Source organism: Pipistrellus kuhlii, unplaced genomic scaffold, assembly GCF_014108245.1.
Source record: "Pipistrellus kuhlii isolate mPipKuh1 unplaced genomic scaffold, mPipKuh1.p scaffold_m20_p_26, whole genome shotgun sequence".
Classification (NCBI taxonomy): domain Eukaryota; kingdom Metazoa; phylum Chordata; class Mammalia; order Chiroptera; family Vespertilionidae; genus Pipistrellus; species Pipistrellus kuhlii.
This window is the reverse complement of record NW_023425525.1, coordinates 6,492,972-6,520,398: the sequence shown is the minus strand read 5'-3', so window position 1 is coordinate 6,520,398 and position 27,427 is coordinate 6,492,972. Positions and strand designations below refer to the sequence as shown.

The 27,427-nt window shown below is 40.1% G+C and overlaps 1 protein-coding gene across 2 annotated transcripts in view; it reads left to right on the top strand.

The window, feature by feature from the left end:
- The first annotated feature begins 24,736 nt into the window (after positions 1–24,736).
- The window catches only part of HIBADH (3-hydroxyisobutyrate dehydrogenase), an 84,006-nt gene continuing 81,315 nt past the window's right edge, over positions 24,737–27,427 (top strand). The window contains exon 1 of one of the 2 annotated variants that reach the window (XM_036453736.2): positions 24,737–24,936. In XM_036453736.2, the coding sequence (XP_036309629.1) occupies positions 24,846–24,936 (91 nt within the window). In that variant the 5' untranslated portion in view covers positions 24,737–24,845. The remainder of the gene's footprint in view (positions 24,937–27,427) is intronic. The other variant, XM_036453735.2, reaches the window with a different exon arrangement.

Below are 27,427 nucleotides of genomic sequence, written 5' to 3'. Positions count from 1 at the left end.
CAAGGAAGGCTAAATGTCCCTTGTATTGCCATCTTGTCTGAGCAATGAGTGATTCATGGATAGCAGACATGGCATGTTTTTTTTTTAAATATATATTTTATTGATTTTTTTATAGAAAGGAAGGAAGAGGGATAGAGTTAGAAACATTGATTAGGGAGAAATATTGATCAGCTGCCTCCTGCACACCCCTTACTGGGTATGTGCCCACAACCAAGGTACATGCCCTTGACTGGAATCGAACCTGGGACCCTTGAGTCCACAGGCCGCGTAAAAAAAATAATAATAATAAAAGAAAGAAAAAATATATTCTTGTGAGAGGTAAAGTGAGCTTCTGAGTCAGAGACACCTGGATTGGAAGGCTGTGTGTGACCCTGAGAAAATGACATAATCTCTCTGAGCCTGTCTTAAGATGGAGATGATGATAGCACCTATCTCCTTGCTTGTTGGAAGATTAAATAAATTAGTCAATGAGCAGTGTGAAGGTTTTAAGAAACAGCCTCCTAGATGTTGACCTCACATCTGTCCTTGGGGTTTCCCAATCCTTCCCTTTCTATTTTTGTTCACTAGATTTGAGCAAGGATCTGCCCTCGCTAAATTATTTTTGGAGAATCATGTTTATTTCTGGGCATTTAAAAAGAACTTTGACCAGGATTATAAAGGTCAGAAAACTGGCAAGTGAATTTTTGACATTAGATAAGAAATAAGAAAATATTAGTAAAGTATGGACTTTACTGGTTCATTAGCTATAACAAATCTTCTATAATAATGTTAACTACAGGAAAAACTAGGTGCGTGGTGAATAGTAACTCTGTAATTTTACTGCAACTTTCCTATGAATCTAATACTATTCTAAAATAGAAGAGATTAACTGTTTAAAAATATATATCAATAGCTAAACTATAGAAAATAAAAAATCATATGTATGTTTATAATTTATTTGTGTATATAGTAAGAAACTATCAGAATAAAAATGGAAAGAAAAATTTAAATAAGCTCTAGCCAGAAATAAGGAACATTGGTGAGATGATAAAAATGGGCACTTTCGCCAAGACCGGTTTGGCTCAATGGATAGAGCGTTTTGGCTTGGGGACTGAAGGGTCCTGGGTTCGATTCCGGTCAAGGGCATGTACCTTGGTTGCGGGCATATCCCCAGTGGGGGGTGTGCAAGAGGCAGCTGATCGATGACTCTCTCTCATCGATGTTTCTAACTATCTCTCTCCCTTCCTCTCTGTACAAAATCAATAAAAAATAAAAAAATGGGCACTTTAAAAATTTGCAGGTCTCTTTTGTGTGGAAGATAAGATATGTGTTATTTACGAGCAGAAGTTACAGGTGATCCAGTTTCACCCCGGTGATGATTAAAACTGTCCACATACCAATGGGCACATTCTCAAGTAGTACAGGACCCCGTTCATGGAAAGGGTAGATTACCACCCATTAGGGGGATGTTGCAATGAGTGGATAGGAAACCATCCTTGAGAAAATTGTATGTATTTTATGGCTGCCTCTTTCTCTTATGTCCATCTGTTCTATCTTGCTCTTTTTTCCTTTATCCTTTGAATACATTAAGCTTTGGCTATGGATTTAATTCTCTGGTGTGTGGATTTTTAACAGACTTCTTGGCCTCTGGTATTACATGCAAGCACATCACTAGGAATCTCACTTGTTCAACTTATTCTTTGTTCTCTCTTACACCGGCTCAACATCCTCATCTCGGGCTTTCCCTGCCTTGACAACCTGTTTGGACACACTTCTCTGGCTCTGACATCAGAGAGCTCACAGATTTGTTCTTGCTCTCCTGCCACACACTGAAATTCTGGATGGTCCCACTGCCAATAAAGTCCCAGGGACCTGCTAGGCAAGGAGGAACAGAAAAACATCTATTTATGGCCTTAGAGCTGACATCCAATCTCAGTAATTATTTTCAGGCAACACTTAGAGTCAGGCCTGGCCTTTCATGCCCTGTACACGTGCACTGATGGTCCTGAGAAATGAAACAGAAATGCCGCTTGAAAAATGCATCCTGCCTAGCAAACAGAACAACTGCACTGAAGCACAACGTGCCACACACACTATTAAAGATCAAAGTGATTGGACCCAAGCTCTTTGTGATTCACATCTTCCACGTAAGACCTCAGATAAACTAGTAACTAGCCCTGCAGACTCATATGTTCTATAGAAAGGACAACTGTCTCTTCCAGGAGTTCGCCTCAGTTACAAATGCTGACCAACTTCTGCTCAGACCACACTTACTGTCGCCAAAGGCCACCCGATGATTAACTGTAGCCTCTGAGTGACCTTCTCTGACTCCTACTTTCAGAGATGCCACAATAGTTGTGCTCTGCCTTCCTCAATATGTACACACCCAGCTTTAGATCCTCAGCAGGTTCCCCTGGCAGCCTTTGATTAGGGAGTTTAATAATTCTGCCTGACTCTCTGCACATTATCTTCTCGGTGTCTAGCACTCATCTATTTTGCTTTGAGGATCCACTTAAGCCAATGGACACAGATACCAGGGGGGGTGAGGGGGTGGGGAAAGGAGGCTATGGAAGGGATGGAGGGATAGTGGGGGGGGGGGAGGGGGATAAGGACACATATATAATGCCTTATCAATAAAGGGGAAAAAATTCGGAACTGAGGGGGGAAAAAAAAAAGAATCCACTTAAGTGTCAAACAATTGCTCCCTGATTTCTTCTTCATCTCAATCCTCAGCTTCCTTCATTACCCCATTCTCTGTGTTTCCAGGGACGTGGCTCAGACTTCCATTAGCTTTTCTCTTACTTTATCTTCATTCTTTAATTTATGTCTGCCCATTCTCTCCCCCTTCCCTTAACGACAAGGTCACTTTCATGCATCTTTGCATGTCCAGTGTTTGCCCTGATCCCGGGCATAGCGTAACAAAACTCTAAACAGAGCCTTAAAAGCTATGTGGGTCAATTATTTGTTCTCGGCCATTATCTATATACGAGGGAAGCCTCATGTGGAACAAACCTCTATCATGCCCATTTCTTTGTGGTAATAAGAGTCTATATATCATCTGCTGGGTGACCAAGGTCACAAGCAGTGATATGAGATTACAGGGACCAAGTTGATGGGTATGGCTAATACTATTAACAATTCTATTTTGCAAAGAAGAAAATAAACCACATTAAACATCTTCATTTAAAACATTATTTCATTAAAATAATAAATATACTATCTACTGTAGATAAAGCTAAAGTCCTTTAAAAATATTAGCTCAATCCTGATCCCAGACCTACTTCTCCAGAGGTATTTGTTGTTATCAATTAAGCATGCGTCCTTTCAGATTATCCCCATGCATTTACATACATAGGAAAAATACAGTAATGTTTTGTGTATGTGTTTAATATAAATTTAATCATCAGAAAACATCTTTAGACTTGGAGATACCAACGGTAATATATATGACATTCATTTTATTGTCTCTATTACTTAACCTACATTCCAGTAAAAATGTTAAGAATTGAACACACTCAGAGTATGTGTGTATTTCATATATGATATGTAAGTACTTGTAATAATGAATTAATTGCATTAACCTTATATTCCCAAAGACTATTCCCAACATAGCTCAAGTGAGTGTTATGAAGATTACTGAGATGATTCTTAAACCGATTTCAGCTGTTTAGAATGCAAAAGCTAAAAATAAAGCAGTAAGCTTTAAGTGATCAAAAGCATCTAAATGCAGAAAAGCTATATATTGTCTTTAGTGGAAAATTAATTCTTATTTTATAATTAAAAGGCCTTGTATAGTCATAAAGTACTTATTCAGAAATAATAAATGGAGATATCACTTCTTTCTCAATTATCTAGTCTGCCTATGTAAATTGATTATCATTACAAGTAGAATTTTGTATTTTATAATAGAAAAATAACATCCAATTCAATAATTTTATTTCAGCACCAACTTGAAGTTTTCCCAACCAAACACTAAATATGCACTTTGAAATGTATGATGAAAAAGTATCAAGGAATGATGAATAAATGTATTCACAGTTGGAAAGTGTTTGTGGTTGTGCTGTATTTGCTAATAAATTGTATTTTAAAATCTGCAAAAGAAAGCTTTTAGAAATGCAATTAATTTGCACATTAATAAGCATTCCAGGAAATCACCAGCTCAGTATTGAAAAGAATATGAATAAAACACATAGTCAATATAACATTTTATTTATATAGTCCCTACCTTATGTATGATGGTATTGTCTGTCCTAAAATAGCTGGAGTAGGCAAGGTATATTTATACACAGCTAAGAGTTCATTCCCCAACCCCACTTACCCTTCATAACAGAAGCTCACTGTAACCAGTATTCTTGCTATTGAGTCATCATCTTGTGATATCAAATACATGATATATTTAATGACATGTGTTAATAGGAGTAATTTTTCCCAACAGAGAAACTAGGCTCAAGGAGGCTACAGTAAAATTAATCCCTGGGTTTTCTGTTAGAGAATGTATTATTCAGGCTTCTCTAGGAAAACAGAACCAATAGAAAAGACACGCAAACACACGCGTGCGCACACACACACACACACATGAGCAAGAGTGAGATTTTAAGAAATTTTGCAGTCTGGCAAATCCAAAATTTTCAGTTCAAGTCCAAACAAAGATCATCAGGCTGGATGCCTAGGAAAGAGCTGACATTGCAGTTGAAGTCCAAAGGCCTCCAGCTGCCAGAATTCCCTCTTGCTTAAGGGAAGTCAGTATTTGTTCTCTTTAGACTCCAACTGATTGGATGAGGCCATCCTTATGGAGGGCAATCTCTTTACTCAAAACCCACTTATTTAAATGTTAATCTCATCCAAAAACTTCGTCACAGAAACAGCTGGAATAATGTTTGACCATATATCTGAGCACCGTGGCCCAACCACGTTGACACAGAAAATTACCCATCACAGAGAACTTGACCATTATGGCAGAAAGGCTCTGGGGACCGTTCTCAGATCTGTGAGAACCAATTAGCTTTTGCTTTCAACATGAAGTTGTCCTGGGAGTCTCTTCCAGGTTCAACTCCTGCCCTGGATCTCCTCTTTTAAAATCACCTTTCAGCCCTGCTGGCATAGCTCAGTTGTTGAGCGTCACAGGTCACAGTTCGATTCCCAGTCAGGGCACATGCCTAGGTTGTGGGCTCCATCCCCAGTGTGTGTGGGGGGGGGGGAGGGGGAGGGGAAGGTGGTGGTGGGGGAAGGGGTAGCGTGTAGAAGGCAGCCAATTGATGATTTTCTCTCATTATTGATATTTCATATCTCTCTCCATTTCCCTTCTTCTCTGAAATCAATAAAAAAATATTTTTAAAAAATCACCTTTCAGCAGATAAATAATTTTAAAGCTCCTCTTATTATCTTAATCTTTACAGTAACCTTGCTAAGCACATTTCCCCCCTTCTCCATTTATTCAAGAGAAAATGAGGTCTCAGAGAGTAGCTTGCCTGAGGCCCTACAGCTAATAAGTAGCAGAGGTAGTACCAAATCCAGGTTTTAACTAGACTTCAAACGTCATGCTCATGCTCCCTAGAGGAACACTGTCCTTGCTTCAACTTCATTTTCATTGTCCTGTGGAGGTCTGTGCAGTCTGCTGGTTGCCTACTCAATATCCATTCTTATCTTCTTTCTTAGTAACGGAATTATCTCTCTTCCCGCCCCCCCCCCTCCGCCCCAGGCAACAGTGTGATCAGCTAAAAGAGTACAATTCTCCAGCCATCTGAATAAGTTCTGGTCCAACCACTCCCTTCCTGGTTCCTGTCTGGAATGTGGGTGGGTCTGATGTTTTGAGCATGAACAAGGGTAATATGACCTTTTTTTTTTTTTTTAAGTATATTTTTATTGATTTCAGAGAGGAAGGGAAAGGGAGAGAGAGATAGAAACATCAATGATGAAAGAGAATTATCGACTGGCTGCCTGGCAGCAAGCCCCACACTGAGTATTGAGCCCACAGCCCAGCATGTGCCCTGGCTGGGAATGGAACCATGACTTTCTGGTGCATAGGTCAACGCTCAACCACTGAGCCACACCCACCAGACAAGTCTGATCTTTGACTGTGATCACAAGCACATGGAACACACTAGGAGATTATAGGACATACACCTAGTAAATGTTTTAAATAAGCCTTTTAATTTTTAATTTTTAAAATAACTTTTGATTTATAGTGAAGAGGAGTAGACTTTGCCGGTCCAAAATATGCCACTTTGGGACATTGATTATTTTAGGCTGGTTAATTTTAACAAACAGCAGGGATGGGAGATACTCTGAAAAACAAAAGTTACCCTTTGTAAAGGTCTTTTCCATTTGTAAGGAAATATATCTTTCCATTGTATACTTTCCCTCTTTGCACCAGGCTTGTCTTCATTATCAAGAAGACAGGGACTTAAATCTGAATAACACTCTTACCCTTGTCTGCTGGGCTTTCCCTGGTAATCCCCCACAACTCTTTTGCCTTTAGCTGGAGATGGTATTTTTGGTGGTGGCTTCTTCCATTTCGGCAAGTTATTCAGTGTTCCTGGGTTTCTCCTTAGGTATATACAAGAGGCATGCATATTATTAAACTTTAATATGTTTTTCTCCTTCTAATTTGTTGCGTATTGATTTGATTATAAGTCCTGCCAGAGAACTAAAAAGTTAGAAGATAATTTTTCCTCCCCATCAGAAGAAGGGAGAGACTAACAGACAAGGAAATTTAGTCAAGATTGGATATTTGAGCTCCAAATTAATTTAGTGGTAGCCTTAGGATAGATAGATCTGACTCTGAAGCCAACTTCCCAACAAATGTAATATCCTTTCCACGTTTTATTCTCCTGCCTAAACAAATAATTGTTATGTTCATGGGAGACAGTAGGTTTTTGCCAATTTTTCTGAGAATAGATGCAAAGGATTCCTTTTGCCAATATTCCTGAGATGAACTCAAAACCTCAGGTTTAAATACTTACAGTTTTTATTAAAGTTTGCGATTACATGAGAATGAGTTGAATAAACAAAAAATGGAAGTCAATGTTATTACTTTCTTTGACTTCTTATCATTGCTTTTGGCTCTTAGTAGTGAGGAGTCTTTTCATATTGACTCCTATGTTACGCACAATGATTTTTAAATGTTTTAAATATAAAAATTTAAATTATCAAATGTTCTGAGAAACACTTTTTTATGTCCACAGGCATTCTGTCCTATGTTTATAGAAGTATCAAGGACAAAAATTACATTAGTGTTGGAGTCAGTGAATTTTGCCACAAAGTATAAATTGCTTAACAAACGAATGATCGAACTCACAACCTTAGCATACTCACTCTAACCAACTGAGTGAATATGTTACCTAGCCAGGTCTACAATTTCTTGATCTTGACCCCCATTGTCACAACATGACCTCCTGGGTTCTGAACATCACCTCTTCACACAATCACATTAAAAACAGAAAGGCAGCAGGTGGGGAGTGAGGACAAACCTTTCTTTCTTTTCTTCTTTCTCATAAATTCCAAGCAGACTCCCCTTTACATCACTGGCCAGAACTGGGGTCACCAGGGAGACTGAGAATGCAAGTAGTTGGCATTGCTTGCCTCTGCTGTGGGACACAGCCACGCCAGCAAGGAAGCCGGGAAAGTTGGTCTGACCTTGGGAAGACAGCCAACAGTGTCTGCCACAGGGGCCTTGTAGCTATGGTCACTGCGCGTGCCTGGCCTATTTCTTATGCTCAATGAGCTAAAATATGGAATTCGCAATGTCACACGAAGAAGAGGAAGAGGAGAGCGTGGGAAACACGCTGCTGGTATAGAAAGGCTGTCTGATGAATGGGTCACCTGTAAGTGTCAGAAAAATTGTGAATTACCCTTAACTCAATAAACTATTCAAGTCAGAAGGACAGGACTGCCAGATTAAAACGCTGAAAAGGCTCTCTTTCTCACTCTCTGAAGCCTCACACACTTGGAAGATGATCTTGGCTGCTGAGGTTTCCCTCTTACTGGTTTGATTGGAAGTTTGCTTATATTTGTTTGTTCAGATTGTTATTCATGAGTTCTCTTGCCTTCCCCCAGGATGAGGGTCCAGTACTTAGGGAGTAATTCATAGGAATCTAGAAACCAATGGAGAAAGCATTGTTTACTCTACTTATTAAAGACAATATATCCTTGCATTTCCATGTATTAATAAGGACGCCCTCCCTTATAGAATACAAAGAATAATGCCATGCCAGATTTTCATTTCATTCCATAGAATCACATCTTCCCAGCATTCTATGTCAGAACTATTCTCAGTATTTCCACTAGGACAAAAGAGTTAATGCATAGCACAGCAAGAGTTAATGCATAGCACAGCAAGGGGTTGACTGGCCATTGTACATTGTAAAGTGAAAACAAACATCTTTTGTTTTGTTGCTGTTTTTTAATAAAAACATGATAATCAACATCCTAACTAAATGTAAAAGGTGGGCATTTGAATATTTTTTAATTAGAAGGACTAATGCATACTGCCACATTTAGTCAAATCTAGAGTTCCCCGTGCAGGCTTAAATCATAAATGTGGGCATTATTGCCTTTTACAATACTCCATTGATAGAACACCAACTTTAAAGCCAATTAAAGGTTGGCAATCTTCCTACCATTGGCAAAGTAACACTTGTTAACAGTTCCCCTTGTGACACGTTTCAGCATAATCACTGATTTCTGGAAACCTTATTTAGCACTTACGGATATTTTGAAATCTCTAATGAATTTCTTTTTATAGACATTTTAACGTTTTACTTTAATTTTTTAAAGGTGTTCAGGTAGTTTAATTTTATACACTCAGATGGTGCATGTACACAGATATTTATATGTGAAGGACAAAATGTTAGAGTATGTACAACTATACTCTATAAATAATAGTTTGCTTGTAATACTCAGATTTTAATGGTTCCATTTCTGAAATCTAATTGTACTCAAATTCATTCAGAAAAACCTCATACTAGAATCTAAATATGCAGACAACTGTTCTTTCTGTTTAATCAATTGCAAGTTCTTGTCACCTAAGAATTGGTTAAAAATAGTTGGAATAAGTAAATTCTTTCCTGGTTATTTGCTTTAAATAAAAGCATTTTGGAGGCTAGTAAACTCTTTTTTACATTTCATATGGAAATAATTTGATAAGCTTGGCCAAGATGTGACCAATGAGCTAAGAACATTCAAGTTATTTTAGTCTTGAGTTACTAACACTGAACAGAGGACTAGTTTTCATCAAGTAAAGAACAGCTTGATTATATGCTATGAAATGTTAGTGAAAAAGTAAACAATAGTTAGTTTTCACTTGGGTTTTATGTTCTGGCATACTTCAAATAGATAATATTAATTTGAGATGACATGATGCATCTGGATACTTAATACTAGAAACTTGATAACATTAAAAACAAATTATAGAAGGCATCCTGATATTCAATATTAGCAGTAGGTAATCCTATATAATAAAGAGCTAATATGCTAATGGTTGTGACACCCTCTCGTCGTAATGACTGATTAGCAGGAGGCTGTGTGCACAGCAGGCTTGGGTGGGTGGGCGATGCTACATGCTGGCTAGGTGTGCCTGGGTGGGTGGGGACTTGACTCTGTTGGACTTCACTGGAACCCATGGGTGGGTTTCTGGGTCCCATCTCCCTTGGCGGTGGTGGCAGTGGGACTCTTTCTGGGAAGGGGGGCAGGGCTGCATGAGTGGGGGGGACTCTTTCTGGGTAGGGGGGCAGGGCTGCATGAGTGGGGAGGTGCGCACGAGGAGGAATTCCAGGACTCGCACAATTTTGTGCGGTGGGTCACTAGTATTAGGATAAGATGATACAGTCCATCCCGATATTGACAGTAGATTGATTTGGGTACATACTTTGAAATGTGTTTATCTTCAGCCATCCACACACTGTTCATATCAGGACAAATATCAGTATGTTTAATTGCCCTCTTTAAAAGGAAAAATGAGTCATTATTGCAACTGTAATTAAGTATATATAATGTTTAAATTTTATTTAGTTCATGGAAATTTTTTTTCAAAAGAAGCATGCTTTAGGTATAAGTTTTTAAAAACATAAAGTAAGATGCAATTTTAAAGTTTGTAAATTACATATGTATAATAATATTTAAAATATATACACATATATATATACTTTTATTGATTTCAGTGAAGAAGGGAGAGGGAGAATGACAGAAACACCAACAATGAGAATCATTAAAAAAAAATTTTTTTTCCAATTGATTTCTGAGAGAAAGAAAGAGGGATAAAGCATTAATGAAAATATCAATGATGGGAGAGGATCACTGATCAGCTGCCTCCTGAACACCCCCCACTGGGGATGGAGCCTGCAACCTGGGCATGTACCCTGACTGGGAATCAAACTGTAACCTCCTGCTTCATAGGTGGATGCTCAACCACAAAACCATGCAGCTGGGCTGTAAATTATATTGATAATGGTGAAAAGTGAGACACCACACACATATATAAAAATCAAGATTTGATTAGCCAGGCTGGGTGGTTCAGTGGGTTGGAGCAGCATCCCACAACCAAGAGGCTGCAGGTTTGTCTCCCTGTTGGGGCATGTATCTGATTTCAGATTTGATCATATAAGAGGCAACTAACGGATGTTTCTCTCTCTCACATAGATGTTTCTTTCTCCTTTCCTTTCTCTCTAAAAATCAATAAAGAATCTTAACCAGTTTGGCTCAGTAAATAGAGCATTGGCCTGTGTACTGAAGGGGCCCCAGGTTCAATTCTGGTCAAAGGCATGTACCTTGGTTGCGGGCACATCCCCAGTAGTAGGTGTGCAGGAGGCAGCTGATGGATGTTTCTCTCTCATCGATGTTTATAACTCTATATCCCTCTCCCTTCCTGTCTGTAAAAAATCAATAAAATATATTACTTTAAAAAATAAAAATAAAAATCAATAAAGTCATATTCTTAGGTGAGAATTAAAAAAAAGATTTGATTAAATAAATTGTATCTTTAGGTTGGCAAGGCAGAGACAATTATTATAGTTGCCTATCTATATCAACTTATCCTACATTTCTTAGTAACTTCCCAATTTCATTCAGGATGGCCTGGGCATGTTGATGTGAGAACATCCAAATTTGCAGAGAATTTTTATAAAAGGTTATTTGAGCCAAACTGAGGACATACTGGGAAGCAAGATCTCAAATGTTCTGGAGCAGTAATCGCCAACCTTTTGGACCTCATGAACCACCAGTGGTCCGCAGACCACCGGTTGGCAACTGCTGTTCTGGAGAACGACAGTTCTGCAGTTTCTCTTATACATTTGGAACTAAGGCAGGAATATAAGGAAGATTTAGATAAAGGTGAGGAAAAAGGAAGGTGAGCAAATATCTATGATTGGATTTCCAGATAATTAACAAAACTATGTGCTCCACTGAGGGTGCTTATGCCTCTGAGGGGTCTGAAAAAGAGGATTCCTCTGGCATTTCAAAGATGTGTTAAACTAGATGCACAAGAACAATGAACATGGCTTGCTCAAGGCAAAGACTAACCTTTTATTTTAAAAGTTATAGGCCTGGGCATGACTGTCATCTGACCTAGGCAGATTGGAATTTATGATCCGATCACCACCCTGAGAGGTTACTTTCAGTCACTGAACTTGCTGGATGTTTGGTCCGCAGGCATGCAGACTATGCAGTTATTAATACATAAGAACTCGCTCAGAAGGCCCTTTTGCTTAGCTAATGCTCTGTTGTTGCTATTTGAAATTTTTACTTTTATTTTTGAAGTATGTTGTGAGGTCGGATAGAACATCAGTGTGAGAAGAGGGGTATAGGCAATATGCTTGTTTACTGTCCTTGTTGCCACATGAGCTCAGAATTCCAGTGGTCCCACAATGAGCCAGAGTTCAGCAAGACTCAAAGCAAGGACAAGGAAAGTGTGTTATAGCTAAAGGTGACTAAGCTGGGTCCCTGACACTTCTGAGAGGCCACGCTTTCCATTTGAACCAGAACTTGCTACCCAGAAAGAAGGCAATCGTATTCCCAGAAACATGTGTCATTTCTTACTCATGTTAATTCCCTGAAGTAGTCAACAACTTATCCTGTAAATGGTGACATGGAGAAGGAAAAGATAGACAACCGATAGCTCCTTTTTTCGTTCACTCCTTCTTTCTTTCTCATCAGTAAGCTGAAGTCAGAGTGTTGGTAGAAGGTGCTGTATGCGTATCAAGAAGTGAAATAAAAGTAGTTGATTTTATTCTGTGAGCATTGTTACTGTTTTAGTAAGAATCACGTACAGATGCATGCACATGCTATGAAATGCAAATTATGTGATTCAGAGATTCCATATACAAATTACATGTTCTTATATTTGCATTTAAAACTGACATTAGTATAAAGAGGAAGGATAAAATTCTTGCAACTAATTTAAATTGTTATTCTTTTATTACTTAAAACGACATTACATAGAAAATAAAAAATGCCATGCCAAGTCAGGAGAGAGACCTCAGAAGAAAAGAACCTTTACATTTTAGCATTTTTAATAGAACTTTACCTACTTTGATGTTGTTATTGTTTTGCGATTGATTTCAGAAAGGAAGGGAGAGAGAAATAGAAACACCAATGATGAGTAGAATCATTGATCAGCACTCTCTTGTACACCTTCTGCCGGGAATAGAGTCCAAAACCCAGGCATATGCCCTGACCAGCAATCGAACCAGTGACCTCTTGGTTCCTGGGTCGATGCTCAATCGCTGAGCCACACCGGCCAGGCATACCCTACTTTAAAGCAAGAGGTCCCATGTTTGCTCTTTTTCATTGGGCCCCATGATTACGTAGATAGTCCTGACTTTATGAAACCAACGCCACCTGTGAACTGCTACTTTTGTGTTTAAATCACTGTTATTTAGTTTTCATCAAATCTAATCCTAAGAAGGGATATTTGATTATCTCTCCAGAAAACTTACCTTGGTTAGACTAAAAAAAAAAAAAAAAAAAAAAAAGTCGGTTATGCACAGTGTGTGACATTTTTGTTTTTTAAAAAATACACACAAGCACATGGATACACACAGAAAGAAAAAAAAAAAAAGGCCTGACAATAATTACACCAAACATTAATAACATATATTTCTAGGGACTGGAATTATTGATATTTCTTTTCTTTGTGTGCATGTGGTTTTCTGTACTTTTTAATCTTCATAAAATGAATATAGATTACTTTTTTTATTAGATAAATTTAGAAAATTTACAAATGAATCCTGAGCTGGTATGACATTTACCATTAAATCCAGACACTGTAAAAACTCAGCCTCGTGTTATTTTATTTTATTTTCTAAATATATTTTTATTGATTTCAGAGAAGGCGGGCGAGGGAGAGAGAGATAAAAATATCAATGATGAGAAAAAAATCATTGATCAGCTGCCTCCTGCACACACACACACACACACACACACCCCAGGGGATCAAGCCTGCAACCTGGGTATGTGCCCTTGACTGGAATCAAACCTGGGATTCTTCTGTTCGCTGGTCAACACTACCCACTGAGGCAAACCAGCCAGGGCCAGCCTCATGTTATTTTATAGAGTCCGCTTCATTTGTTTTTCTTTAATTCTTTTTTGTTTAAAGTATCACATATGCCTCCCTTTTCCCCCATTGACCTCTCCCTGGTTGTTCCCCCTCCCCGCCAGCACATGCCCTCACCCCACTACTGTCTGTGTCCATGGGTTATGCCTTATATGCATGCATACAAGTCCTTGGGTTGATCTCTCAAAGCCCCCCTCCCCTTATAAAACTAATAAAGGCTGTTTGTAACAATTGAAATAATACAAAATTACATATATTAAAAAAAGCCAATTTTATCTCTACTCTGTCCCTGTCATCTAAGGTAAACATGTTAAAAGCTTGACATGTATCTTTTCACAAACTATCTATAATAATAAAACCATAATGTGCTAATTAGACTGGAGATCCTTCCAGACAGGCTGGGGCGGTGAGGGAAACCTGGGTCCCAGGTGCCAGAGGGAAGCTGGTGCTGGCAGCCAGGGGAAGGAAGGCCTGCTCTTGCACCAATTTCGTGCATCAGGCTTCTAATATAGTATAATCAAACCTATTTAATTTGTTCACAAATTACACACGTGCACGTAGATGGAATAAAAGAAGAAGAAAGGGGGATTGATTGAATTTTGCATTTGTTTCCAGTGAAATACAATCCTATTATACACATTACTCCAAAACTTACTATTTTCACTTTATATACCATAAACTTGTCTATAAGCCAAAAGTTATGAATTTAACTTTTTCTTATTCCTCTACACAAACATAGACACATATCATTTTATACCTCATTTTAGCCACCTCATTTTGAAGCTTGGAGATGTCTTTTCATATAATTTACAATATTAAACATTCTTTCCACTATGCCATGGGGGGAGGGCAGGAGGTGGTTTGTGTGAGTTGGGTGTTGCTTTGAGTGAACTCACTCTTGATCCAAAGTTTGTGAAAGGAAACGCCTTAAATTTATGTTTCCAAACAAGGTAATTCCTTATCCATACGATATTCCTTGCCTCCACTTTCTCATTCGCATTTCATATTAAATGTCTAGTCAGTCCCTTGGTTTTCAATTTGCTTTTGATGCATCGTCCTGTTACTCTTCAGAGGGAAAGCAGATTTAGTACTTTGAAGAAGTAAGCTAGTGTGTCTTTTAATATTTGTGAGTTTCACCTAAGAAGGCTGGGGAAACCAGAAGCTTTCAACATAGCAGTACCTGCTGAGAAATGGAGGGAATTGAAATAGACCATGTTGAACCCACAGGTCACCAGTTTGGTTGGTTCAATTCCCGGTCAGGCACATGCCTGGATTTTGGGCTTGATCCCCAGTAGGGGTAAGTGCAGGAAGCAGTCCATCCATGATGTTCCTCTCTCATCGATGTTTCTCTCTCTCTATCCCTCTCCCTTGCTTTGTCTTTAAAAAAATAAATAAAACATGTTTGTTTGTTTTTTAAAGTAGACCATGTTGCTATTTTAACATTAAGATTATTCCTACATGATACTGAAAATATATTTGTAAGGCATTGTCTCAAAACTGACCAAATGAGGGCTTTGTGTAGGCAACGTCTCAGTGAATTCCTCTGTGACCTGAGTATCCTTATTAGCATGAGCCGGTGAAGAGATGATTCTGTCTATTCTCCAGGGTATATGCATGCCCTTAACTGCACTTAAATCTTCACTTAGTCTGAGCTGCTGAAGAATTACTCTACAAACCAATGGTTCCCTTATCGTGTTAAAATACATTGCATGAATAATTAAGTGGTTTCTTTCTAGTAACAAGTTCACCGTTGCATTATCTGATGATAATGAATCCACAGTTTCTTAATTTTGCTTATTTATGGCTTTATCGTCACAAACAATTATTCACTGTACACAGACTGTGCTCTGTAGCTTCTGCGGATGAGACCAGAACATGCTCTTATCACTCCAAGGGGATTATTTTCTGGGAGGGGGGGAGGGGAATTGATGGAGTTTTTACTCCCCAAATGAGTGAACAGAAAAAAATCTTTACAGGATACAAACACAAATTACAGATGAAACAGGCATAACATTGAAAATCTTGTGGAAACAGGAGTGACTAAGAGAAACCCTTCAAATTCTATTGGTAGAATATCTTTCTGAAAACTAGATTTCTGTACTCAAAGATATAGTTGGGCCAGTTTGCTGCTTTAAGTAACAGTGCAGATAGAAAGTAACTTTAAGTTCACAATGCAGATGGAAAATAAAAATTAAACACAGAAACACAAAATTGAAATGAACCATCTACTACAAATGTATATGAAATTATTATTTCTCCTGAAACCAAGGTTGTGCCAGTCTAAGTGTGCTGATTCAAGAGGGCCTTGTCCTCAAAGGCCGGCCTGGCCAGAGGCAAGGTTGTTCAATAAGAAGTTTGTCCCTGGCACACTCACTGCCCAAACATCTCCCTTCACCTTTTGTAGTCACCTCTACTCTCTCTCCCTCTTGTTCTCAGGGGTCTCCATGTCCTTGGCTAAGTTTGGCTCTCAGTTGGCAGCTAATTAATGGGTAAGAAGTTAGAAAACGGTGCTGCTAAGTGTTTACAATGTCTTTATACGTTTCCACATTTTTCAGTTATTAGAAACAGGGAGGAAAATTATGGTAGAAGAAAACTGGGTTGGCTCTGGGTCAGCAAATCCGTCTGGCATTTTAATAGAAGCAAGCCTCAGTCATTAATTTTGCATCGTATTGTGTTCAATGACCTTAAGGTATCCAAGCAGCAGAGGTGAAAGGGGGGAAGGGTAAAAGTCAGTGGTGCTTCTGTAATTTTCTTTTTCATAGGGTAAACATAGTCATGGGAGCGACCAGAGTCTGGAAAAATTGCTATTTTCTTCTTCTTTGATAATGAGCAGAGGTTAGGGTGAGATGGGGTGGAAGTGGGGGGAACCAAAGTCAGAAGAACTGTAATCAGAAAGTTTTCGTCTGTGGGGGTTCAAATATAGGCTTAATTGGCTTAAAAATTGGGAAAATAGAATTTAAGCGCTAGCCACTTCCCTCCAACAACCTAAACAAACAGGCTGCAAGATGATGGAATGGAAATCTTTAGTATGCCCTCTGACCAAACTATATTTAACAGGGAGAAACCCATATTTGATTAGAGTTAAGGGTACAAAAATTAAGTTAACCTAAGAAAAACATTAGCTTAGTTATGAGTTTTTACTGAAATGCTATATTCTTTTACATCCTTCCTTTAAATAGGACAATTTTCATAGTTAATTATAGTTGCAAGTCATATAATTATATTTTTCTAATGAAGAATTTAAATTGTTCAAGGTGGTTTCCTGGTTCTTTAGACCAGGGGTCTTCAAAATTATTTGCATATGTAATCCTGAAAGAATTCTGGAAAACATAGCGTCCCTTGAATATTTTACATTGATATCTAAAGATGGTTTATCTTAACTTTAAATCATTGCAGAGAATGTACTTCCTGATGTATTGTAATTTGAATAAAAATTCCAGCTCATTCAGTTTACTGAAAAAGTCCACCATATAAATATTGTCAAACTAATCTTCATCAGCTAAATCAGCCTGAACATCTATCACTTTATTTATTTATTTTAAAATATATTTTATTGATTTTTTACAGAGAGGAAGGGAGACAAGATTCAGGTTGGGAGGGAGCTGTCTCTCTTTCATGAGATGGGAGAAGTATGAACATGAAAGGGGGTACTGGCAGGACTCAGGAGCTGAGAGTCTGAAAGTAGGTTGCCTTAAAACTATCCAATCACCATGTGTTTTTGGAAAGTTTCCATGTACCCTAGGAGTATGAGTGTCCAGGTTGAAGTCTTCTATTCTAAACCCCTTTTAAAAGAGAATGCACATGCTACCAAGATCCCAAAATACTAGTACAAGATAGTCTTCTATTGGGAAGAAGCTCAAACAGCCACAGACATTCCAGAAACTCAGTAGGACAAAGGGACTCCTTTATTAATGCTTCTCCTTATGGAACAGCTCACGATGCAAGGCCTAATTCTCATGTTTAGATATGAATTTTTAGAGATGAAAGAGCCTCTTCGACACAAACTTGTAGAGCTAGAATAGTGGGGTAAGTAAACAGCACTAGGGTTATTTTGAATTTTTTGCTTCTACCTAAGAGTAAGAGGCATCTTCTGATTTAATGTTTCCACTGAAGGCCCTAAATGATACCACATTAAACAAAAACTTAAAGTAATACCACATGTCAAAGGATTTGAAAGCATGCAAATGCTTCACTTGGAGAATAAAGCATGTGCCTTACTTGGAGAATACTAACTGAACAAAAATCGATGCTACATAATAGATAAGCTAATATTTTAAAGGAATGCTTCAAAGAATATCCTTCAGCATTACTTTATGCTAAACATGCTTTTACTCTATACTTCTTTCCCACAAAGCACACTTTCCCCTGTTGTTCTACAGGAATGATAAAAAACATAAAGAGAGAAATAACTTCGAGGAAAAGTCAAATTTCTACCCAAGATGTATTTTTATTGCCTTTGTTCTTTCGACATTTCTGTCTTTCATGTTTAGGTAACATTTCCCTACTTTCTTTGGAGTATTTCACATCCCTCACTCCTTACAATTCTGAGCTGCCACTCATACTCCTGCAACATAGAAGTTGTGATATGATATAGGTCAACTATCCCATCCTCCTCACTATACACTGTTCTGGAGTTAGGCATGGGATGCAGACTGGGGCCAATTAGAGCCTGTCGCAGGGATATTTATATAAAATTGAGAGCATTTCAATGAAGTTGCTCAAACACTAAAACCCTGACTTTTGTTGGATTTCTTTCTTTTCTTTTCTTTTTTTTAAAATATATTTTATTGATTTTTTCACAGAGAGGAAGAGAGAGGGACAGAAAGTCAGAAACATCGATGAGAGAGAATCATTGATCAGCTGCCTCTTGCACACCCCCTAATGGGGATGTGCCCGCAACCCAGGTACATGCCCTTGATCGGAATTGAACCTGGGAACTTACAGTCCGCAGGCCGATGCTCTATCCATTGAGCCAAATCGGTTTCAGCATTGTTGGATTTCTTATGGAAGATGACAAAGAATGGAGTTTTCCCTCTGGGGTCTAGTGCAGAACATAACCTAGCAGGCCATGTAGATACAGTGGACAGTGAAAAATAGAAAAAACACAAATAAGGAAGGATACACCCATTATAAAAAGGCCTTGAACTGCTCCAGGCCCTGGACTGGTATTCAAAGATTTACCTACATTACAGGTAAATCTGAGACAGGGAAGCCCCTGGAGACATAGGTAACAGGTTCTAAAAACTAGAGGTCAACAAGTAGGTCATCTACCAGGACAAATAAAACAGGAAGGTCTTGTTTTATAACTTCTAGGCAAGAGGAAAGCTCAAGGGCTTGTTGACAGTGATGGCATTTCCTGCACTGAAAGGAAAAGGGTGTGAAAGGCGAGAGGGATGCTATGTGTTTCGAGGAGATGTAGGCTGATTCACTATAAAGTTCGGCATGACTGGGGGCAAGTTGGGGGTGGGTGTAGGGTGAGGTGGGGGTGGAGAGTGTGTGTGAAGGGGGTATTGAGGCAACTGCAATTCTTGTGTTTCAATTGCGCCACCATGTGGCTGTGATGCCTGCAACAGTCCTATCCCTAGCCCAATATGACACCTTAGTTGACCGGTTGAATTTTCTAGTGTCTCTCCTGGAGGTAAGTAAAGCTAACTGTCCAGTCCCTAATGCATGAGGATTTCTTATGGTGGGAGATGGGCATTGGTTAGAAATAGGGAATTACAGACAAGAAAGATATTTTTTAATGATATCAGAGGGGTATTATTTGAATAACAAAAATGATGGGTTCTTATTTTGAACCCTAGGTTGGAGAAGTGGAGTTTATAGGTAGTGGTGTATTGGAGTTGGCTCATGCCAGTTTGCAAGAGATAACTGTTAAATTTCTAGGAATTTTTCAAGCTGGTTATGAAAAATTGACTACATATGTCAGGTTTAATGACAATAGATTTATTATGAAAAGAGTTAGCATATTAGGATGTAACTCCATTTGTCAAATCATAGTTTAATTGTAACCATATGTTGGCTACAGATACAAAAGCTTGGCAAAACTCAACAAAATAATTCTGTAAGAATCCATTGACTATATGGGAGTTATAATAAATATTGTATATGTTATATTATTTATAAATTGTATACTGCACATCTTTTATATTATAAAAATTAAAACTAAATATATATATACACACACACACATACTTTTTCTCCCTGTAGAGTTGGCTGTTAAAAATTTACTAGCACAACACTGCTTATAGGTTATATGTTTATAATAAATTGCTAATAAGAAAATATGAATAATGCATCATTTCATTTCACTCACACCCACTTAATTCCAGACTAGTATGACTCCATTCTGAGTCACACTCCAACAGCCTACAAAAAGTTTAGGCCGTTACCAATGCTTAATAGGAATACCCATTCATTGTTTGCTTCATTTTCTTAAATGCTTTGGTGGTAACTAGACAACTGAATTCCTATAATGTCTATGCTGATACTTTAAAATCATCCTGAAGTGCTACGTGACTGATCTTTCTGAAAGGTGACATTTCATTCCCGCCTAAATAGCTCACTTTCATGTAATTATACAAGAGGTTAGATCTCACCATGAGCTAGAAAAAGTAGGCAGGTAAGTTATTCTGCATGATAACAACCAGCACAATCATTCTGAGACTCTAAACATTAAGGAGAGGCTTACAACTTGAATGGTAGATGGTACACATATGTTTGATCTGGCTGCAATAAAAATGAAAGTAAAGGAACAAAAATAAAAAATAAAAAAAAGGAAATGAAATCCCAAGAATGAAAAGAATAAGATAAGAATCATTAAGAGCCGAAACCGGTTTGGCTCAGTGGATCGAGTGTCGGCCTGCAGACTGGAAGGTCCCAGGTTCGATTCCGGTCAAGGGCATGTACCTTGGTTGTGGGCACATCCCCAGTAGGGGATGTGCAAGAGGCAGCTGATCGATGTTTCTCTCTCATCGATGTTTCTGACTCTCTATCCCTCTCTCTTCCTCTCTGTAAAAAATCAATAAAATATATTTTTTGGGGAAAAAAAGAATCACTAACAGATGAAGATATTTATTTATTTATTTATTGATTGATTGATTTTAGGGACGTCAGAAAAGAGATGCAACCATGTGATGGATTGAACAGAGGTAAGGAAGCCACAAGTCAGATACCATCAGGAGGATCATAGGAGTCATCTGTCCAGTAAACCCTCAGAGATATTCTGGGGTTGGAAACTTGGAGTCAAACTATCAACTTGTCAACAGAACAAGATAATATTCAAGGACTCAGGAACTTTCTTTCTTAGAAGTTACTTGATGTACTTACTTGAGGAAAAAAACAAGAGGGAGGAAAATCAGAAAGAAAATGACCTGCAATACAGAAGTCAGTGGAGTTCAAAAAAAGGCATACATTCCATGTTATAGATAGAATAAATAAAGTGATGGAAGATATTTGAGCATACTGAAGAAGGCATGCTACTTTTCTTAGGGAGAAAAAAAGGCAATTAGAAATTCTAGAAAAATCAAATAAAAAATAGAAATTAAATTGTGGTTCAAATGTTAATCAATCTTAAAATACAGCATAATTTTGCCCTAGCCAGCTTGGCTCAGTGGATAAAGCATCAGCCTTCGGACTGGAGAGTCCTGGGTTCAATTCTGACCAAAGGCACATGCCTAGGTTGCGGGCTTGATCCCCAGGAGGGGACGTGCAGGAGGCAACCCATCAATGGTTCTCTCTCATCATTGATGTTTCTATCTCTCCTTCTCCCTTTCTCTCTGAAATTAATGAAGAACTATTCTGGATCCAGGTCTTACCTGCTTGGACATGTAATGGGCTACAGTTTCACTAGAGATCTTCTTTACTCACAATTCACACCATGTACTAACTGTCAGGATGTTCCCGGAGTGCTGCCAACCGTGGACAGATGTCAGGATTTCCTTTGGTGTCGCTGGGAGAGGTTTGGAGACCTTTGTGAGGTTGGACTATATAGGTTTTGTTTGTTTTTAATCTAGGTTTTTTAATGGGTGACCTGGGATGGAATTGCTTTCCAACTTGATCTCAAAGCCCATTAAAACATAAAATTAACTATTGGAAAAATTAAAACTCCAGTCTTAACTTTTAGGGGCCCATAAGCTCCTTTGGGCTTCATTCTTAACTTGCCAAGTGTTAGGGTTTTTGTTGTTGTTGTTTTGTGTGTGTGTGTGTGTGTGTGTGTGTGTGTGTTTTCTATTCGGCCTCTGTTGACACCACTGAGTGGGAATAGGCTCCTCATATCTGGTGGCCTGGGAATTTCAATTTCCCACTAGGCTTCCTCTGATGCCTCCCTAGCTGGCAGGGATAGAAGTGCCACATCACTGCCCGCCATGTGGCATCTACTGACACCCTTGTGGGGAGGGGTAGTCTCTTTACAGATGAAAGTCCTGATTCTCCACTTGGCCCCTCCTCTGGTTCTACCCAGCAGGGACTGGAGGTGCGTCTCATTACTGTCAGGTAGGGGTGGAAGTCCAGGCTCAGCACGGGGGTGAGGGGGATGTGGGGGTTGGGGGGGCTATAGGTTTTTACTGTGTGGTGTTTGTCTCCAGCGGAGAGATTATTTCCTAAAAGTTATCTGTCTTGGTAGGCTGCATCTATTTCATCCTTTGGCTAGAGAGAGTAGCCTTCCACTGGGACATTTTTGTCTGTGCGTGTTGGCATTTTCAGGTTTCTGGGCTTGGGCTTCTCTAATACCCAATAAGGGACCATAAAGCTAAATGACTAAATGAAAATCCCAGAACTTAACACTCTGTTCCTCTTCAGGTCCTGAGGTCCCTAGCTGGTATGCCTTCTTTTCTCCACCTACTTTATATATAAGTAGAGGCCTGATGCACAAAATCTGTGCAAGAGTAGGCCTTACTCCCTGGTACCGGCTTCCCTCTGGCACCTGGGACCCGGGCTTCCCTCGCAGCCCTGGCTTTGTCCAGAAGGTCTTTCGGTCTAATTTGCATATTATGCTTTCATTATTACAGATGTTCAGATGTTAGTTGTATTTATTGGGAAGGACAGGAAAAAATCTACTTATCTCATCTTCCCAGAAGCAGAAATGAAGAGCCTATAGGGCACAGGAACACAATTTTAAACAAAACTAGAGGCTGAGACTTAGGGAGAAGTTGCAGTGCCTTACACACAAAGATATCAGGAAGGCAATCGAATAAAGAAAGCCAACCATAGGTAGGAACTACCCTTGCAAATACAAGACTATCTGCAATCACCTTCAAATAGTAATCCTTAAAAAAAAAATCATAATGCTTTTGATAGAGTTCCATGAAAATCTCAAAGCCTTAATTTATAAATTAGTAATCAGTATAGGGCTTCTGAAAGGAGATAGTAAACTACATGGTGTAGACAAAGCCATCAATCAGTTTAAAAAAAAAAAAAGGCAAATTAAAAAGATCCCATGCCCAGATTCAGGTCTGCCTGCTTCTATTTCTGAGCCCTCGTTGGAGTCCTAAGAGAATACTCACTGTTCAAAGGAGGCAACCTTTTGCAAAGTAGTACTAATTTTCAAGAAAAGAGCCCTATAAACAACCTAGAGAAACAAAAACAGTAGCCCACAATAAAAATGACAAAAACAATCTGATTGGATATAAAATCTCAGGAGGACTGGAATATAAACTTTAGGAGCTGGGAGATCAATGGCCGTGTTGTCCCGTGTTGTAAATAGCTCTGCTATGTAGGTTGACATAGTTGAAAGGCAAGCGCATTTCAGCAGTTAATTATAGAAACCTGTCCAGGGAGCTGCATTTATTGGTTGCAGGAGGTCTATTCTAGCTAAAACCTAAATAAACTAAGAAGAGAGGGTCAGGTAGAAAATGCTAGGAGACTGTTCCAATGGTAGACATGATTCCCCCCCCCCCCTTTTCCTTTCTTCCTCCTTCCTTCTTTTTGGTTGGTGTGGGTAGAGACAGCCAAAGAAGAAAACTATTTTTGTATCAGTTGCAAATGGGAACCCTGCACTTGGTACCAGTTCCTGGAAACATTGCTAGCATGCCCAGAACCAGGAGTGAGCCTGCATGGAAATTATCCAATTTCTATGCTTTTTCTTTAGGCACTTCCAACTCCCTGAGTGACTGGGCAAAAGGTCAAAGTCAAATCTGTTGATTCTGCTACTTAGATTAAAAGGTTGGGTGAGCACAATTTAGGTAAATGAGTAAATAAAATGAATTGGGGGTGGGGGAGAAGGTAGTGAGCATCCTGGGGTTCTGATTGCCTTGGCTTCTCCTCTCTCACCTTCCTCCTGTACTACCCTTCTAGATAGGATTCAAGTCTTGCTTTTGTGTGTCCCTGACTCCCAACTCTTTGATGGGGAATTGGCAAGCCCTGCAATTATCACCAAAGAGTTGAGATCCAAATGTGTACATCACAGACAGAAGAATGAATATATCTCTCTGGCACACATATACACTACTTTCTGGACTTTCCAGTACCTTCAGTTTTGCTTACAATAATGGATGCACAGAATTTTAAGACAATGGAGAAATATATATTGGAATCGAGAATATGACTTCTTAGAAATTCCACCTTTCAAAGAGAACGATTTTATCAACTTGTTTTCCTACTCTTTCCCAAATGTATGGAAGCAAACTGTATGTTCGTGTTGTTAAATGACATCACAGAAATTAAAAAGTTATGTTATCCATGGTAGGTTTCTGGTCATTGTTTCCCAACGAACAGACAGACACTACAGAGTACTGCTGCTAGCATGAAAAGACCCACGTGTTACTGCAGTTAAAAACTGGCCCCATGTTTTTAGGGAGTTTCTTCTACCTAAAAATTGCAGCAGCAGCAGCAGCTGCGAGCCACAGTTCAGTATCTGCTGCAAGAAGGCAACACATGCAGCTACACCCCTCCGCGGGGGGTGGTTCTGGGGGGTCAGGTGCTCGAAGGAGGCGTCAGGGAGCGGCAGCCACCGCCCCCCACACGCCCTCCGCTCTTGCGTAAACAAGCCAACTCCCGCAGCCCGCTCATTGGGGGAGGAGCTTGGGGGCGGGGTCAGAGAGTTATGCCGAAGCCTCATTGGTGGGTTCTCCAAGTGCAAGGACCTGCGAGTCTTGATTGGTTGGCTCCCGGGATTGACAGCACCTGCTCTGACGGGGCGGTGCCTCCGGGGGCGGCGCTCCGCCCCGAGCGGTCGCGTGCCCGCCCCGAGCGGCAGAGCGCGTGCGCGCGCGGTCCACGCCGGCGCCGTGCCCGCTCGCCCGCCCGCCGGGCCGCGCACCCTCGCCGGCAGTGGGAGAGCCGGAGCGGCGGAGGTCACCGCGGGGAGGCGGGGCGGGGCAGCATGGCAGCCTCCTTCTGGCTCCGCGGAGCCGCCTCCGGCCTCCGGCCCTGGAGCCGCCGGCAGCGGCCGGCAGCGGCCAGCCTTGCAGCGGGTAAGGACCTCGCGCCGCCTCTCCCCGTCCCCCCTCCGGCCGCCCACCTCTCGCGACCTGACGGCCCGAGAGGTGTTTCCCACGGGAGGCGCTGCGGTTGGGTCGGGGCGCACCACCCCACGTTTTGGCTGGTCCCTGGGCCTGGTGTCTTTGCGCCGCTCTGTTTCCCCCTAATGGTCCCCTTGCCCCCCATCCAGGTGAATGGCGTTCAGCGCCCTTTTTGGGGGGACGGTGGGAAGACCTGGGGGTGGAGGGAATCCGGTTCAACCATATTGGGGTCCGGGGCGTGCTCCTTCGGGGTAAGTTAGGGCTCGAGGACCGGTGGAGGGCCCAGCCACAGGGGCGACCTCGCCTTCACCCCTGCGCCCCCCGGCTTTGCAGCGCCGGCCGGCGTCCAGCTCCCCTGGGGTGCACCCAGGCTGGGCGCCCCCTTGGGCGGCAGGGCCTGATTTTTGTTGAATAACCACCTTAATCGTACAAGATGGGTTTATACAAGTGGTGTTAATGCCAACCAGTTGGTAAGTCATTCAAGCAAAAGTTTTCACTCACCCTTGACAGCCCGCGAGGCGGGCTTCCCACCGCCCCATTCCTTGGAACTGTGCTCCCTGAAGATGGCACTTGTGTCAAATTATTAACCCAAATACTTGACACGTCTTCAAAATCGTGACCTGAACCCATCCTCCCTCCCTCTCCACCCATAACATTACAAGTTAGGGAGGCTAAGCATGGACTTTGGGAAGAGACAGATTTTAGACCCACAGAGAGAAAATAATTTTCATTTTCCAGGTGAAGAGCCTGAGGCTCCTTGGGCAAGTGAACTAGGGCATCTGTCCAGCAGGATCTGGAGCGTGGCCCTTGATTCTTCCTCATTCCTGCATTTCCTGGCACACCAGGATTCCTCTTTGATTGAAAAATTGGTTGATTTGTGAGGACCCTGCCATTGTGTTCCTGTAAAAGTTTGAGAGTTATTAACACCGTACTGCAAGCTCATACTCAGGATTCTGAAAAAGCCTTTGTATTAAAAATATATATATATTTTATTGATTTTTTACAGAGGAAGGGAAAGGGATAGTGAGTTAGAAACATCAATGAGAGAGAAGCATCGATCAGCTGCCTCCTGCGCACTCCCTACTGGGGATGTGCCCTCAACCAAGCTACATACCCTTGACCGGAATTGAACCTGGGACTCTTCAGTCTGCAGGCTGATGCTCTATCCACTGAGCCAAACCGGTTAGGCATATCTATCTATCTATCTATCTATCTATCTATCTATCTATCTATCATCTTTGATTTAAAATACAGCAGTTTGGGAATTGAAGTCTTAATAGCTCCCTCTCAGTACAAGCTGAGCAGAAGAGTGAATTTCCCTGACTTGAGAAGGGCAGGCTTCCTCCATGTGATGCAAGAGAACAGATGTCTGATACAGAATCACAGTAACAAGATACAGACTCACTGCACCTGCCAGACTTTATTGTAACCGCTATTTGAGCTACTGTCTAAGCTACAAAAATAAAAATAAAAATTAAAAAAGCCTCCCACTTTAGAGAAACTTAAAAAAAAATCGAGTAGCCACTTTTCCACAGTAGCAAATGTCGCACCAATTTTCTCACAAAGGTGCAGTTCTTTCCGGTTTGATTAGCCAAGGAAGATGTATGTGCTGTTTTGTGGTTTTATAATGTGTTCAAACGATGTTTTAATGAACTCGATGCACCTTTTCGGCTTGTAAAGTTAATACAACTCGATAGAAGAGCCTGGGCCCCAAAGCTATAATAACTGTCTCTTTAAGCTAGAATGCTGTTCCATAGTGCTGGTTAGACTATTTCAGCACGTGATCTTGTTTCTTGAGTCCTTTGACCCAAAGATGCTCTATGGATATAGATTTATAATAAATTTTAAATAGTTCTTTTTTGTGATGATTGTTTAAAAACAACTCAGTAGTTGTTTTGACTCTGGAATTGTTTTAAATGTTTCTGTTAATAGTTTGGTACAGCCGAAACCGGTTTGGCTCAGTGGTAGAGCATTGGTCTGCGGACTGAAAGGTCCCAGGTTCGATTCTGGTCAAGGGCATGTACCTTGGTTGCGGGCACATCCCCGGTAGGGGATGTGCAAGATGCAGCTGGTCGATGTTTCTCTCTCATCGATGTTTCTAGCTCTCTATCCCTCTCTCCTCCTCTCTGTAAAAAATCAATAAAAAAATATATATTAAAAAAAAAATTAAAAAAATAAATTAAAAAAAATAGCTTGGTACAGAACTGTTAAGTTTTTTCAATTGGAGTCTTAAAAAAGAAATTCTTCCTGCAACTTTGGAGCCTAGAGACATTAAGAAAAGAACCATGTCCAATAGTAACACATTTAGTGTTCTGAAATCTGTGGGTTGTTTGTCTGCATTGTATATTTAAGATGTTTGTATCAATAGGTTGCTAGTACTATAAAGAGCCATATAATTATTTACTACTTTTAAAAAAATGAGACCTGAAAGTTGCCAATTAAT